At 52.1% G+C, this 15493-nt stretch overlaps 2 protein-coding genes across 2 annotated transcripts; one reads left to right on the top strand and one right to left on the bottom strand.

Moving 5' to 3' along the window:
- HDAC1 (histone deacetylase 1) lies at window positions 840-10064 on the top strand (the record flags this gene model as incomplete). The annotated part of the gene is given in 13 exon segments (XM_021375404.1): window positions 840-952; window positions 1392-1509; window positions 4066-4140; window positions 5276-5414; window positions 6000-6141; window positions 6791-6883; window positions 7189-7297; window positions 7474-7614; window positions 8098-8206; window positions 8312-8442; window positions 9193-9339; window positions 9449-9497; window positions 9891-10064. Coding segments are annotated over 13 exon segments (1394 nt in total), but the record flags the coding sequence as incomplete, so codon positions are not given.
- MARCKSL1 (MARCKS like 1) lies at window positions 13354-15148 on the bottom strand. Its single transcript, XM_021375405.1, has 2 exons — window positions 14963-15148; window positions 13354-14597 (listed from the first exon to the last, which is right to left on the bottom strand). The coding sequence occupies exons 1-2, from the start codon at window positions 15056-15058 to the stop codon at window positions 14037-14039; spliced, it is 657 nt and encodes a 218-aa protein (XP_021231080.1). The 5' UTR covers window positions 15059-15148; the 3' UTR covers window positions 13354-14036.

The following is a 15493-nucleotide window of genomic DNA, read 5'->3' as shown; positions in this document are numbered from 1 at the left end:
GTACCCTGGGAGAGGAAGGAAAAAACAGTGGGAGACAGCAGCAAGAGCTCAGCTTTCACCAGGTAGAAGAGTATCTGCATGAGGAGCTGACCTATAGGGTGTATTTGCAAGGCATTAACTTCCTGAAAATTAACCTGGTGCCCATAGAGCAAAGGATTTCCATAGGATTTCAGGCAGTAATAAGGGATGAGAATAATCGGAGCTGTAAAGCTATAGCTGTGCTGTGATTTGCTTATTGACAGAATTAGCAGCTTTGTACCTCGTGTCTGCTGGGTAAATAGTAGTAAACTGAGGCAAAGTGGCTACGTGCGCTGGCTGATGAGTCATTGTCTGAGCTGGGATTAAACTTGCGTGCCTCTTGGCTTGCAGGTTTCTGCTCAGAGAGCTCTGAATTTCTCAGAGAAGCCTGTAAGCTCTGTGAGTGTGAGATCCCATCGTGGAGCTGAACCCACAGGGAGGACATTAGAGAGCTGTCCTTTGCTAAGTGAGGACCAGCAGACGTGGTGCCCAGACTCCTCCTGCCAGGAGGGCAGGAGCTCCTCCCCCTTCGCAGTGTCGCGTCAGTTGCTCAGAGTTGAGCTGGGTTGCCTTCCCTAGAACTGCCTTTAAAATCCTCCATGCTTGGCCGTACCCTGTTGTCTGTAAGTCGGTCTCGTTTCGGTCTGGGGTGAAGCTTTCTGATGGTGCAGATGCATGCACAGGCAGAACAGGAGACCCTTCCCCCTGTGAACAGATGGGCTGCTGGTGGGCACACAGAATGACAGATGTGGTTTGACTGTGGTTGTATTTGAAGCAATTCCTGTTTTTCCCTGCTGTAACAAAATCCTTTCTGTTCCCAGGTGATGTTGGAAACTATTATTATGGCCAGGGACATCCCATGAAGCCCCACAGGATCCGGATGACCCACAACCTACTGCTGAACTACGGCCTTTACAGGAAGATGGAGATATATGTAAGTGTGATGGAGAGAAGCCTGTCTGAAAGATCTTAGTGTACTTGTCAGTTTTAATTTTGATGCTTCAGGCTTGTAAGCTCTCTGTTGACAAGCCAAAGAGGAAAGTAAAAAAGGATTAAATGGCTGTGTTGACATAATTCTGCTGCATTCTGATTTCTGGCAGTGAGATGTTCTTTGCTTCAGATAAGCTTTGGAGACTGGAAAATTGCTTTTCTCTCTGTAGCTTAAATATTTTCTTTGCCTAGATATGTAATATGTTCCAGTCTCTGTAATGGCTTTTTTGCCTTTGAAAATAAATTTCTCTTATCTAATGCTGCTACTTTGATATACTTATTTTATTATTATTTTTGCTGTTCTTGGGGTAGATCTGAGTCTGGAAATGGGATCTGGGGAGGGCAGTGTTCCAAGCCAACTTTGCTCCCGTCTGTCCTTGCAGCGCCCTCACAAGGCGAACGCGGAGGAGATGACCAAGTACCACAGCGACGACTACATCAAGTTTCTGAGATCCATCCGCCCTGACAACATGTCTGAGTACAGCAAGCAGATGCAGAGATGTAAGCTGTGTGTGTGGTGCTGCGATTCCTGTCAGTGCTGCATGTTGTGCTTCTGGGGATCCTAGGCGAGCTTTAGAGGTTTAGGATGAAGAGAGCAGGGGAAGTCCTCGGGACCTGTCTTTTCTCCCAACTTAGCTGGTAAATCAAGGATTTTAAAAACGAGTCTCTCTCAAGCCAGCGTGCCAAATGAGCTGGGGAGAACTGTTTGACCCAACAGTCGTCTTTGATCTTGTGCTTTAGTGGAAGTTCTCCTGAATTATCTTCCTGGCTCAGAGATGATTGAACTGCTCCTTTTATGAGCTGCATGCATTTGCTGTAATTGCTTATCTTTTAACCAAAGGTCTCAGGGTGGGAAAAGGTTGTGTGTTTTTAAATTTACTTGTTTTTAAGAAGAGGCTCGTCAAAATCTTCAGGAACTCTGAAGGATTTTCAGAGCTACAGTGGCTTAGAAGCAGGGGAGGTTTGAGATGCGTGATGGTGCCTGTCTGCTTTGTGTTAGAATGTTCTTTCTTCTTTTTTTGTGTGAGATAACTTCTTCCTCTAAGCTCTGCAGTCCATGAAAGTGCTGAGGATCCCTTGGCAGCTTTAATGCTACAGAAACCTTTTTTTTGCCCATCTCAAACTCTGAGGTGATGTTCTTTGTCAGGTCATAAAGGCAAATAGAGGGGGAAGGCTCAAGGTTCATTTAAACATTATCATGTACACTGCATTCCTTGAGAGCAGAGAAGAAGAAAAAAGCCCACAGGATTCGTTTATGTCAAGTGTAATTTCCAAATTAAAAGAAATACGGGTCTTGAGCCTGAAGTAAGGACACTTGAGAACCTGTATTAGCTGAAAGGGACAGATGTTTAGGCACAAGCACATAATAGGAATGACTAGTATGGTTCACAAGTAATGTACAGTGAAAGACTTCCTACAGTAAATAATTTGACTTAATATACCAAAGCACGTATTTACACAGACTGAACTGTTTACCCCTGGAGCTGATACAGCTCATGAACACCCACTCTGCTCATGGTAATCAACGTTTTCTCTACTGTATTTCCACAGAACTATTTTTAACTGAAGGAGGCAAAATATGAAAATTAATCTTAAACACACAGAGGGCAGATCTTTTATTCAACAGGGAAAACAAGCCTCTGCCTTTGTTTTCTTGCAAAGAACAAGCTTCTGCCTGGCTGAAAAAGCAGCACGAGAGGCTCGGAGTGGAGATCAGTGGTACAGGAGACAAGGTCTCCACTGCTGAGCACGGTGGCAGGTCTCTGTAGCCTGCTTGGTGCTTTACCTTTCCTTTTGAGGAAAGGATAGGGGCTGTGATTTCCACAGTGATGATTCCCCTTTTGTACTGGGTTCTGTGTTGGATGCAAAGCTCCTCATCCACCCGCTGTAAGGAGGAGGGAGCGTCCGTGCCTTTCGTCTTGCACCTGAGCTTTATGCCTGTAGCCAAGTGATTGACTCCAGTTATTCGTGTCCCTGCCTAGTCGTCCTGGCTGCTTTGAATCTCCTGGTGGGAAGAAGCTCAGCTGGCTTATGTTTATGCAGCAGCTCTTCCTGTTTTTGCCAGGATAGCAGAGGGAAACCCTCAGATACTGTCAGTGCTGCCCACAAAGTTCTGAGGGGCAGTAAAGGTAATGAACAGTTTTCATATTTCATTTTGCTGAGTCCTGCTTGAGGGCTTGGGAAGACTGCTCTGTAACCTAAAGGGAGAGAAATCCCTGTTGTTGTGATAGGAAGCATGCGGAAATTGGTGACTTAAATTCTCTCCACTTAACATGGAAATCACAGATTAATTATTCAGAGCTTGCAGTTTCCTATGCCCTGCTGCAACCATCAGAATCTGGGAACGATTACTTCCTTCTGGGACTCTTGCTGGGTATTGCCCTTTTCAGAAATCTCCCTCCTAACCTGAGAGTTCCCTTATCACATGGTCCTTGTGAAGACCACGTACTGCTGAGTGTCTCACGCTGCAAGATCTGTGGTGTTTGTGCCTTTCTCATTAAACCGACAAAAAAAGCCAAACCAAACCCTTTCCAGATGTTGTTACAAAACTACAGGTTTTCTTTTTGCTTCTAGAAGCAAACCTTGTAAAATCTAGATTAAATACAAGCCTGCTGTTAGCGTGTTTAATGGCTGGGGGCGCTGGCCCCATCCGCACAGCGTGTGCGTGGCCCTGCTGAGCAGCACCAGCCAGGCACCGTAAATGGGCCGAATGTGAGGGGCTGTGCTGGTTCTGTGCAGCTCCCACGGGGAGCATCCCTCAGCCATGACCCGGTAGGTGGCGTGCCTGTCTCGCTGGAGCTCCTGGCACCTGCTGTGCTGCTTCCTGAGCTGGGGAGGTGGGGAGCATCCTTCCAGAGCTGCATGCATTCTGCCATGCAGGCAGTCTCGGTGTGACCGCCTTCGTATCCTGTCATTCGTGTGTGGTCATTTTTCAGTTGGTGAAAATGCTCAGCTGGTGAGATTGTTTTTTGGGTTTTTTTTGATCAGACGGGTAGTATAAGCTTTACCATTTTTTTTGTTTCTTGGTCTTACTAATTCTTGTGTGTTCTTTTCAAGTTAACGTCGGGGAGGACTGCCCTGTGTTCGATGGGCTGTTCGAGTTCTGCCAGCTCTCTGCTGGAGGCTCCGTTGGTAAGCTCACGTGTCGTATGGTCTCCTAAGCAGATGTATGTGAAGTCATTCTGCCTGAGAAAGTGATTTGTTGTAGGTGGGGGTGAAATAGGTGAACCTATTTCTAACTTCCTTAGATTGAGATTTCTCCCCGTGCTGGAATTCCAGCTTTGCGTATTGACAGGTCCCTCTACATTTGCTAAGTGTGTCTCCACTGCTCTGAGCTACTTCGGTGACTACACAAAACCCCAGCAGCAATGGGGTTTACCAGTAATAATTAAAAAAATGATGTGAGCTGCACACACACACAAAAAAAAAAAGGTGTAAAAAGCATTGCTTTGGGTAGGTGCAAGCTAAAAAACAAAAAAGGTTCCATTTTCTGTTGTTTTTAACAGAAAGCCACTGTCTCTGGCCCTGGGGCAGCAGAGATTTTGGGAAGTGTTGATACCTCCCTGAAAGCTGGAACATTTAAAATACTTTGTTGCAAGAAGACCTGGTGCTGCAGGACTGTGTTACTGTGCATAGACCTTAGAGCTTTGTGGCTACTACTCCCACAGTGACATCTAGAAATCTGTATTTCCTGTAACAGGGTTCAGCAGAACCTACGAGTACTGACTGCAGCGTTCTTATTTTGTTTCTTGAAGTAGCTATGCTTTGGGGTCCCGAGATTGTACGTCCACAGAATGTATCACTTGTTTTAATCCTTGGAAACTTGCAAAATTGCAGAAAGCTGATGAAGGAGCCAGGGGAAGAGAATGTTCCTTGTCGAAAAGCGTATTCAGGGACTGACCTAAATATATATTGGATAAAGCTTTTCCTTAAAGTCTGTAGTTTGGCACACTGGGAATTCTAAACTGTCTTCAGGTGTGACCTGGGCTAGAGAGCTGTGCACTTGTTTGTGCAGATTTCGTGCTCTGAGGCGTAAGTGGGGGGAAGCAGTCAAAAGTGTGTGCATGCGAAGCAGAGGCTGTGTTTCTCTTCCCTTTCCTTTGTTTGTGTGTTGTGACATCCAGTGCTTAAACCTTTGGACTTGGGCTCGTGCCCAAAAGCACACACAAACAATGACGTGATGACAAGAGACCCGCGCTTCACCCCTGAGGCTCTGCCACTGGTCCTTTGCCCTTGTGCTAACATTTTGTAATTCTTCTCCCAACAGCCAGTGCTGTGAAGCTGAACAAGCAGCAGACAGATATTGCTGTGAATTGGGCAGGAGGCCTTCACCACGCTAAAAAGTCAGAGGCTTCTGGCTTCTGTTATGTCAACGATATTGTCCTGGCTATCTTGGAGCTCTTAAAGTAGGTGCAGTCCGCTGAGTCTTTACCACTTCCTAGTCTGCTGTTTTGTTGCTTTTTTTAGCTGTATTTAGCTGAGGTCTTAATCAGCTGTGTCTTTGGGCTGTAGTACCCTCTGTGCAGAAGGGGTGTGTCTAACCGTGACGCTGCGCAGGAAGCAGAAGGCTTGGAGCATCGTGTAGTTGCTCTTCTCCCTCAAGAGAAGGGTGCACAGCTGTAAGATGAGTCTCTGCTGCTTACCACCCTGATGGCTGTTGGCTTAAGGCAGACCTCAGAGGAAGGCTTGGACATAAAAATGTAGAGTCCATTGGCTGGATCTGAATAAACTGAGTCAAGTCTGCCTTCAAAGATCAGCTGCAGCAGTAAAAGCCACTTTGTAGCTCGGTGATTCTGTGTTCCACTGCTGAGCAAAGCACATGTTCATTCTCCATGCTGCTTTTGCATGTAGACTCCAGAAAGACAACCAGCTGGGAGCTGTGCAGCGTGGGGATCAGTGCACGGTGCTTTGCCCTTTCCCAGTTTGCTCTGGGGCTGAAGGAAGTTTCTGCTCTGAAGAAATGCAGCATTTTGACTCCTTTCTGATCCTAGGTATCACCAGAGAGTCCTGTACATTGACATAGATATTCACCATGGAGATGGTGTGGAGGAAGCCTTCTATACCACAGACCGTGTGATGACCGTGTCCTTTCATAAGTACGGAGAGTACTTCCCAGGAACAGGGGACCTACGGGTAAGAATGAAGCTTAGCAGAAATTCCTCTGGAATGTGGTCACTTTCTTCTGTTTGCTCTCATGCTAATTTAGCTAAAACCACCGCTATCCTAGGTTTTCCTGCATTAAATATATGCTTTCAAAGAAGTATCCTTTTAGTGAGGGCAAAAGTATATATACGTGGCAACTGGCTTGGCTCTTAGAGAGCGTGCTTTGTTCCTGTGATCTTGGCCTGTGCAGTAATAAAATAGTAATAGATCTAGGGTAATAAAATCAAGGCTTTGATATCTGTCATTCAGCAGCCTTCTGATGGCATCTTGGTCATTTCAGCTTCTTCCAATGTACACAAGCTTTTTGGTGGGAGTTTATCAGGGATTGCTTTAGCATGTGTCTGTGCATCTTGTTGCCGTTTCCTCAGAACAGCATTACAGTGATGGCAGTAGGTTCTTCTTCCCTGAGCAGAAGGCCAAATGCTTCCACTTCTGCCAAATACATTGCTGCTGGACTCAGCTGGCTCTTGCCTTCTCACACCGTGACAGTTTCCAACCATGAGAGCTGATGCTTACGTTCAGATTACACCGATAGGCTCCCGGACTTCCATTCATAATTTGCAGTGCAGTTTGTGTGTTGTGGTGACCTTGTGCTCTGTCCTGTCTTCCCCTCTAACAGGACATTGGTGCAGGCAAAGGCAAGTACTATGCAGTCAACTATCCCCTCCGGGATGGAATTGATGATGAGTCCTATGAGGCAATATTCAAGCCGGTAAGTGTCTTTGCTGAGAGATTCTTTGTGTATCATACTCTGTCACTGGGTGGCTCATGGAGCCGTTCTATCGGGAGACTCAGACTGCTGTTGTAAGATTCCTCAGTGGCTGTGTTCCTCCCTAACAATTGCAGCCTGTCATCAGTAAGCTTTTCTTGGTAAGAGCCCCAGTGTTACCAGTATACAGGGGTCAACAGCTGTGGGAACACCAGGGTTGTCTTCATGTCACTTGCTGACATGGGCATTAACTGTGTTGTTGTGACACTGTCCTGTGGAGAAAGTGTAACAAGGGGTTTCTTGTTTAGGTGATATCTAAAGTGATGGAGACGTTCCAGCCTAGCGCAGTTGTCCTGCAGTGCGGGTCGGATTCTCTGTCCGGGGACAGGCTGGGTTGTTTTAATCTGACCATCAAAGGTAAGAACACAGTGTTTCCATCAAATAGTGAGGCTGGGTCTGTGATGCCGAGAAGCCAGAACTGTACAGCACAGTGCCTGTGTTAAATTGGCTTAAATAATCTCACTACTGTTCACTGAAAAATTTGTCCTTGTGCCATGGGGCTACGACCATTTTCCTTCCTGCCTTTGCTGCAGGTCACGCCAAGTGTGTGGAGTTTGTCAAAAGTTTTAATTTGCCTATGCTGATGCTGGGAGGAGGTGGCTATACGATCCGCAACGTGGCTAGATGCTGGACCTACGAGACTGCTGTGGCTTTGGACACTGAGATCCCAAATGGTAATTTTCCCATGGAACCACTGAGGCAAGACTAAAGGACAGTGACTATGTAGTGACAGAGCTTAGGGAGACGGTGCTGCTGCAGAGAGTCAGGAACCCTAAGATGTTTCATTAGCTCTTGTTACTGTGGTAGAGCTTTTTGAGCCCATGATTTGCAGCAGCTGCTCTTGTTTGTGTTATAGCCCAGTAGCTTTCCCCTCCATCAAGAGATACCCAGCAGTCTTAGTGTTGTGCTGAAACGAGATGACCTTCTACTGCAAACTTTTGTGCACACTGATAGTGTTTAACTGCCAAGTAAACTTAGACTGCCCTGTTGCTACATCGTCTGTTTTGATCTGAGTTCGGGCTATGAAATTGTCAGCTTTTAACCCCTAGGAGAATGCAGTTGTGCTCTTATTTAGCACTGAAATCCGCTGTATATGAGATATTTCATTACTGGTCCAGAGGTGATTTGATTTTTGTTCTATTTTAACTTGCCTGCAGAACTCCCATATAATGACTATTTTGAGTACTTCGGACCAGACTTTAAGCTGCACATCAGTCCCTCAAACATGACTAACCAGAATACCAACGAGTATCTCGAGAAGATCAAGTAAGTGTTTGCTCTTCTTCGTGAGGCTGGCACCTTTTACTGGGGGCTTTACAGCTGTGGGTGGCTTCCTGCTGACAAACATATTCCTTTCCTGGCTGGCTCTAGGCAACGTCTCTTTGAGAATCTGCGCATGCTGCCTCATGCTCCTGGCGTGCAGATGCAGCCGATTCCTGAGGATGCTGTTCAGGAGGACAGTGGAGATGAAGAGGAAGAAGATCCCGAGAAACGCATTTCAAGTACGCGCTTGCCTCTGGCATAGTTGCATTGCCCTGCTGGGAATGTACTGTTCAGAGCCTGTGGGTGCCAAAGCTGAACGGGATCAGATTGCAGGAGAAGCATGAGGGCACTAAACTGAATTACCTTATTAAAGAGAGGAGGACATATGATCTAGGTTGAGCTCAATTTTGGAGTCCTTCAGTTTGAATCTATGCCCATTGTTCTGATGGATTTTGTAAGATAGAGCAATGATGCTGAGCTGCAGGACTGGTCGAGTTCTTCTCCCTGGGAGCACTTGCCAGACAGTTTCCATAAAGGAAGAACACGTGCATTCATGGGAGAATTTAAACAGTTCCTGTGGCATAGGTGCTGTGGCAGAATGCTTCCTGGGAGGCTTCCAGGTTTGCTCCCAGAAGTTGCCTGCCTCAGTGAAAACGCTGCTTTTTATCCAGATTGGCCGATGGCCTTTAGATCTGGCAGTCAGATTTTCTCAGTGTGAGGTTGGTTAACCTGCTTAACGCTGTCAAGTCTAGACATCACACTGCGTCTAATCCACGTCCCACACGTGATCTTAGATTAAGCATAAGCAGTCAGGAGCAATCAGTTCAAAGGCACGGCAGGTACACGAGGTGTTTTTATTGCGGCCGCACTGTGAGTTGTGTAGGTTTACGAGCTCTTTCCCATGTGTGTGGATGTAGTTGGAGAGGTCCATCTCCAGGCATTAGTGCACGGTATTTTCTGACACAGCCTCTTCTCCCCTTCACTCTCAGTCCGCAATTCTGATAAGAGAATATCCTGTGATGAGGAATTCTCTGACTCTGAAGACGAAGGGGAAGGAGGGCGCAAAAATGTTGCCAACTTTAAGAAGGCCAAGCGTGTGAAAACGGAAGAGGAAAAGGAGGAGGAGGAGAAGAAGGGTAAGCACAAGAGCTACGGCTGGAAGCCCTCCAGCTCTGGAGCACTTTGCCTGATGTATGCTTTCCTACTGCCCTACCATGGCTTTTTTTTTTTTTTTTCTTTTCCTAGATGAGAAAGAAGAGGAAAAAGCAAAAGAGGAGAAAGCAGAACCCAAGGGGTGAGCCCTGTCTCTTGGCTTGGCAATTAACTGCCTGAGTTTGTATTTCCCTGTGCATTTACCCATGCCCCTGATGGGATGTTGCACAGCTTCTGGGGTTGGAGTAGAGACGTGGTGGTTTGGGATGGCTTGGTCACGGGGAGAAGTTAGCATGGGAGGAGCAGCACACTTGGTAGAGCTCTGAGAGCCCTCAAAGAAGAGGGCTAAAAAATACTGTGTATTCTGTAACATGTCACTGGTTTTAAAGGGAGATTGACATCAAGCTCAGTAAGTGTTTTTAGGGTGAAGCATCTCAGTGGCATTTTTATGGCTGCGGCTCTAGCTTGTTACTAGAGCTTGGGTGCAGCCTGAGTTTCTTGGTTAAACCAAACTTTCCACTGCTTCCTTCCACAGGGTGAAGGAAGAGACGAAATCCACCTAGGATGGCTGCAGCTGGACAGTACCTGTCAGTGCATAGTTATCGTAGGTTAGCTTCTCTGGTTGCCTCCCATTCCACAGGATTTATATTTTATATATGTTTCTGTATATATTTCTATATAAATATATAAATGACTTGAGAACTGTAAATTATTCCTTGCTGCACTCTGCTGGGAGCAGATAGGGAGGACTCTGCAGAGTAGAGAGACCCGCACTGCCCAGGATTGGTGACTGGGAAGTTTCACTCTTGCCTTCCACTGCCTCCTTAGTGTGTCTTTAAAAAAGAAATCCTTTCACTTCCTTTCTTTGCTCTCCTCTGAAGTAACCACCCTCAAAAATGAGTAATTTAAGTAGAAGTAGTGTCTGCATTTCAGGTTAGGTGGAAAGATGGCCATGAAACTTTTTTTTTTTTTTCTTCTTTTCCTTTCTCTTTTAATTTTTTTGGTGGGAGATATGAATTCCCAAATTAAGCCTGTGAGAGACTGAGCGTTCCTTTGGCCTTCAGTCCGATTCCACCACGGCAAGTAACTGCAAGCTGGTGCCGCTTCTCAGGGTCAAATAGTGCAGTTCTTGAACAGAGTTGGCTACCTCCCTGCAGCAAACTTGTGGAAAGGGACGAAGCAGCTTACCAGCAGGTCAGAAAATTGCTCGAGTGAATCTGCCCGAGAGCCCTGCAGGTGCGGGTCTGGAAAAGGCGGAGTGGAAATCACCCTGCCGTGCCGGTGGCCGTTTTCCAGGATCTCGCAGACCTGGGGAGCGTGGCAGCGCCGTGCATCGCAGGCGAGGGATGCGATTCGTGTACGCTGCTTTTCTGCACCCGTGCCCTTCTTGGCGGGGGGGGGTTGTGAGCCGCTGTTCCCCCCGGCCGCCAGCTTCGCTCTTTCTGCTTCTGCCCTCGGCTGCACGCGCTGTAATTGCATCTCGGGACCGATCTGTGTCCGAGCTGAAACCACAGCAGAAATTCCCAACCCAGCTACGGGCCGGACAAACGGAGCCCAGCTGGCGCCTGCGCTCGACGCGTGCCACTCGCTGACAAACTCTTTGTCTGAAGTACACGTTCTCAAGCGGAACCTTTCCTCCCTTTGCTCTCAAGGCCAGTAAATGCGGGGAACCTTTTTATCAGCAGTCTGAGCTGTTATCTGTACGAGGGAACAGCAGATGGGGCTCTGTGCGTTTTTATAACTACTCCTCTTCCTACTCCCACACCTTATCTCACACCCAGAGGTCTCTGGTGATCAGAGCTGGCCTTTCCCTCACACCTTGTTTTGTACAGCTGAGCATGAGATGGGCGCTCCACAACGCTCCACCAGCTCCAGCCTGGCAGGAGCTTTGCAGGCAGCTTTCACTCGCTGCCCTCCTTTCTCAGGGGGATTCCTCTGTCCACGAGAGGATCTGCACCTCCCACGGAGTGCTGCTGATGGTCTCAACTCTAATAATGCTGCTAACATGACACAGGTTATTTTTAAAAGGTTTTATTTTTTTAAACGCTTTTTTTTTTTTTTTTTCCCCCCTTTTCCACCGTACGTTTTTTAGTCTCTTGGAACCCGAGCGCCGTCTCACTCCCGCTCTTCAGTGTTTGTATGCAAAGCGAGAGAGATCAGTGTACCTTTGTGTCTGGGGGAGGGGGGGGAAAGATATTGTGGTTTTTTAAAGATGCTTTTATTTTAAATTTTGAGAATCTTTGTAATAAAAACGTACGTTTCTATGGTTGGCCTGAGTTTGCACTGCTTTCTGCTGGGGGAAGCGCGGGGGGTAGGTTTCAGTCGGCGATGGAAAATGGGGCAGAGCCTTCGTGGTGGTGCAAGAAGGGGCGGCGGGGGGGGGGAGGAGGGGACACGGGAGCTTTCCCCTCTTGCAGGAGGGCGGGGGTGGCTCAAGTGCTGAAGCCCAGAGCGTTGGACGTGGACCACGCTCCGTGCAACGTGGGAGAGATGGCCGCGGTTCCTTTTGTAGGCGTTGAGATTTCCTTTTGATCACCCTGAATTTGAGCGAGCAGCCTTGAACCCGCGCCGTGCCACCCGCTCTGTCCCGCATTGCCCCCCCCCGCTCCCGGCGCTCCCCGTTCCCGTGCTGTCCCCCAGCATTGCGGTGCACGGGGGTTTGTGCTCCGTGCTGTTCCGTGCTGCCCGCTGCTCTGAGGGCAACGTTAATCTGGAGAGGGAATAACAAGTTACGGGGAACGAGTATTTTGTTTTTTTTTTCTTGCATGAGCTTGAGTGTTGGTTTTGGGTTTGTTTTTTTTTTTTAATCTGGTGCCCGATGAATTAGGAAAAAAAAAGAAATGAGAAGAAATGAGCAGGTCGATTTTGCACCGCGTGCTGAAACTCGCGGGGAAGGCTCGCGAGCCAAACCCGCTGCGAGGAGAGAAGGAAAAACTGCGACCGCCGCGGCCCCGCAGCTCCTGGTCCCGCAGCTCCTGGTCCCGCAGCTCCTGGTCCCGCAGCTCCTGGTCCCGCAGCTCCTGGGCCCGCAGCTCCTGGTCCCGCAGCTCCTGGTCCCGCAGCTCCTGGCCCCGCAGCTCCTGGCCCCGCAGCTCCTCCCCCCGCAGCCGGCACCGCGCGGCCCCGCTCCCTCCCGCGCTGCCCTAAAATGGCCGCCACGGCTGCGCGGCCCCGCACCTCGGCTGCGTGCGCGGAGGCCAAAGCGGCGAGCGGAGCTTGGGAGCGGTGCCTGGCAAACCGCAGCGCCCGCGTTGCAAACGCGTGGGGTTTTTTTTGTTTTTGTTTTTTTTTCCCCCCTCCCTCCACCATTAACGGGGACGAATCCCTCCTGCGCGCAGCCTTCTGCTGTCGGTGGGAGGATGCTCTGCGCGCAGCCGGACATTTTGCCTTTATCTCCGGCTCCGGGGCTGCGGCGCGGCAGCGCGGTCCCTTCCGCTGCCAGGCGCTGCCGGGGGCTCCGAGCAAACCCCGCTCCTCCCTCCCCCTCCCCCCTCGGCGGGGCTGGGCCGGGCTCCGGAGCAGGCCTGGCTGCGGGACGCGGTGCGGGAGGAGCCGCTCCCGTGCATCCCGAGGCAGAGAAGCGCAGCTCCGTCCCCGCGGCCGCCAGCGCCCACCGCGCCTCCAGGGCAGGAAATCTCAGCGCGTCACTCGCCGCCGTCAGACACGGAGCGTGGGATCCCAAACCGCACCGAGTTCACCCCAATTCCCAGCGGGGGAATCGCAGCCAGCAGCCCTCCTGGGTTTCCCGAGGAGCGGGGCCCCTCTGCCCGTCCGCCCCCAGGAAAGCCCCGGCCAGCCCCGGGAACGCAGCACGGGGACGAGCCCCGCACGGCAGCGCTCTGCGCTGAGGAGGCCTTTGTGGCCGCAGCGCTGCATCTGCTGCGAGTCAATTAGCGCGAGCAGGGCCGGGCCAATTAATGCAGCAGCTGCTGAGCTCCACAAGCAATTGCTGCCCTCCCCGTCCAGCAGCCGGGACAAGAAGGACTCGAGCTCACCCATGAAGGGATCACCGTTTATTCCTTTCCCATGTTACAGCAGAACCCATACAGCTTGGTGTGGTTTTCTTTTTCCTTCCTTCCTCCCGAAGTTAGAAAATCGCAGATCAAGTGTTTTGGCCATTAAAAAAATTATTTACAGAGGAAACAGCGTTGCTTCACATTATACAGCCGGCAGGGCCCCCCCTCCACCCCGACCCCAGGAGTTCCCTATAGAAGCAGAATTAAACAGCGGACTTACAAGCGTTAGGGTTTTTTAAGCCAAAAGTAAAGACTTCATAGAAAAAAAAAAAAAAAGAAAGAAACAATAAAACCCCCAAACCTAACCAGATTAGCTCTCAAACCGCTTGGTTTCTATAAAAAGCGCGAGATACTTTAAATGAAGTCAGACCCGGGGATGTAAACGGAGAGGAAGGATCGGAGCGGTGCGGGGCTCCGGGCTCCCACAATCGGTAAATTCCAGTTCTGGCCGCGGGTGGCGGTGGGCGCGGGCAGCGGCTCCGGGCGGCGGTGACGTGGGGACCCAGAGCTGCGCGCCGGGGGGGGCAGGGAGGAGGTCCTAGCGGCGGGGGGGGAGCGCTGTCAGTTCCGCGTCGGACGGGGAGGTGCGTGGGAACGGCGGAGTCCGTGTGCGCGGGGTGAGAGGGGTGAAGGGACCAGTCCTAGGAGCGCGGCACCGCGGGGCTCTACTCCTTCTCCTCCTCCTGCTGCTGCTGCTCCGCCGCCGCGGGCTCAGCCCCCGTGGGCTCGGGGGGCTGCTGGGCATCGGCCGCGTCCCCCTGGCTCTCCGCGGGCGGCTTCTCCTCCTCCGCGCTGTGCGCTCCGTCCTCCCCTTTGGGCTCGGCCCCGCTCTGCCCCTCGCCGCCCCGCTCCTCCTGGGGGCCGGTCCCGCTCGCGGGGTTCTCCTCGGCTTTGGGCTCCGCTTTGCTCTGCTCCTCCGTGGGGGAGGACGCGGCGGAGTCCCCGTTGTCTTTCTTGTTCTTCCGAAAGGAGATCCCGCTCAGCTTGAAGGATTTCTTGAAGGAGAACTTCTTCTTCTTCTTGGGGGTGTCTTTGGGGGCCGCGGCGCCTTCGGGCTTCGCCTCCCCGCCGTCCGCGGGGGGGGCCGGCTCGATGGCGTCCTCACCGCCCGCCCCGCCCGTGCCATCCTCCCGGGGAGGTTCGGCGGAGCCGGTGCCGTTGAGGGGCGCGGGGTCAGCTCCCGCTTTGGGCGTCATGTCCCCGTTGAGCCGCACGTGGCCGTTCTCCTGCGGGAGCAGCGCGGCGTTACGCACGGCAGGGACCCCCATCCCGCACCGCACAGCCGCGGGGCCGCCGAACCGATGCGCGGGGGTGGGGGGGGTCCCACCGGGAGGGGATCCCCACGTCGCCACCGGGCGGCGCCCGCGCTCCGTCCCCGCTCCATTCCACCCCCGGGGCGCGGCCGCGGACGGGGCCCCGCGCGGTGCCGGGGCGCGGTCCGGGGGCGGCGGGCGGTGCCGCATCGCTCGGTGCCCCCCCGGGCCCACAGCCGCCCCCTCCCCTCCACGCTTCCTTTCTTTCCTCCCTTCCCCCCTCCCCGCCGCCACCGCCTTTGTCCGCCCGCCCCCACGGGGCTCCCGCCGCTCCCTACCTGCCCGTTGGCTTTGGAGGGCTCGGCGACGGCTGCGTGCCCTCCCGGCGGGTCGCTGCCCTCCGCCTTGGCCGCCTTGGAGCCCTGGCTGCCCATGGTGCGGCGAGGACCCCCCACCCCCCGCCGCGGAGGAGCGAGCGGCGCCGAGAGGCAGTGGGCAGAGCCCCCCGCCGCCGCCGTAATAAGGAGCGGGCAGGGGGCGGGACGCCGTGCCGGGACCGCCCCGGGGGCGGGGGACGGGGCTGCAGCCACCGCCCCGGTGGGGTCGGGGGTGTGCGACGGCTGCCAGCCAACCCCGACGGCGGGGAGGCGGTGGGGAAGGGGAGCGGGGGGGGGGCTGACTCTTGGAGGGTCCCCTCTTGTCCCGGCTTCGTCGCCCCCCAGGGCGGCCCCATCACCCTCTTGTCCCGGCCCCACCGCCGAGGGGCGCCGCTCCCCCCGGCCCCATCTGCCCCCCCCGGAAGTTCCCTCAGGGACGGTACCATAAGTTACACCCCACCTCCCCCTGTGTGACCCAATCGTTTTATTTTT

Source organism: Numida meleagris, chromosome 22 (genome assembly GCF_002078875.1).
Source record: "Numida meleagris isolate 19003 breed g44 Domestic line chromosome 22, NumMel1.0, whole genome shotgun sequence".
Classification (NCBI taxonomy): Eukaryota; Metazoa; Chordata; class Aves; order Galliformes; family Numididae; genus Numida; species Numida meleagris.
Note: the sequence above shows the minus strand (reverse complement) of the source record. Positions and strands in the feature narration are given on the sequence as shown.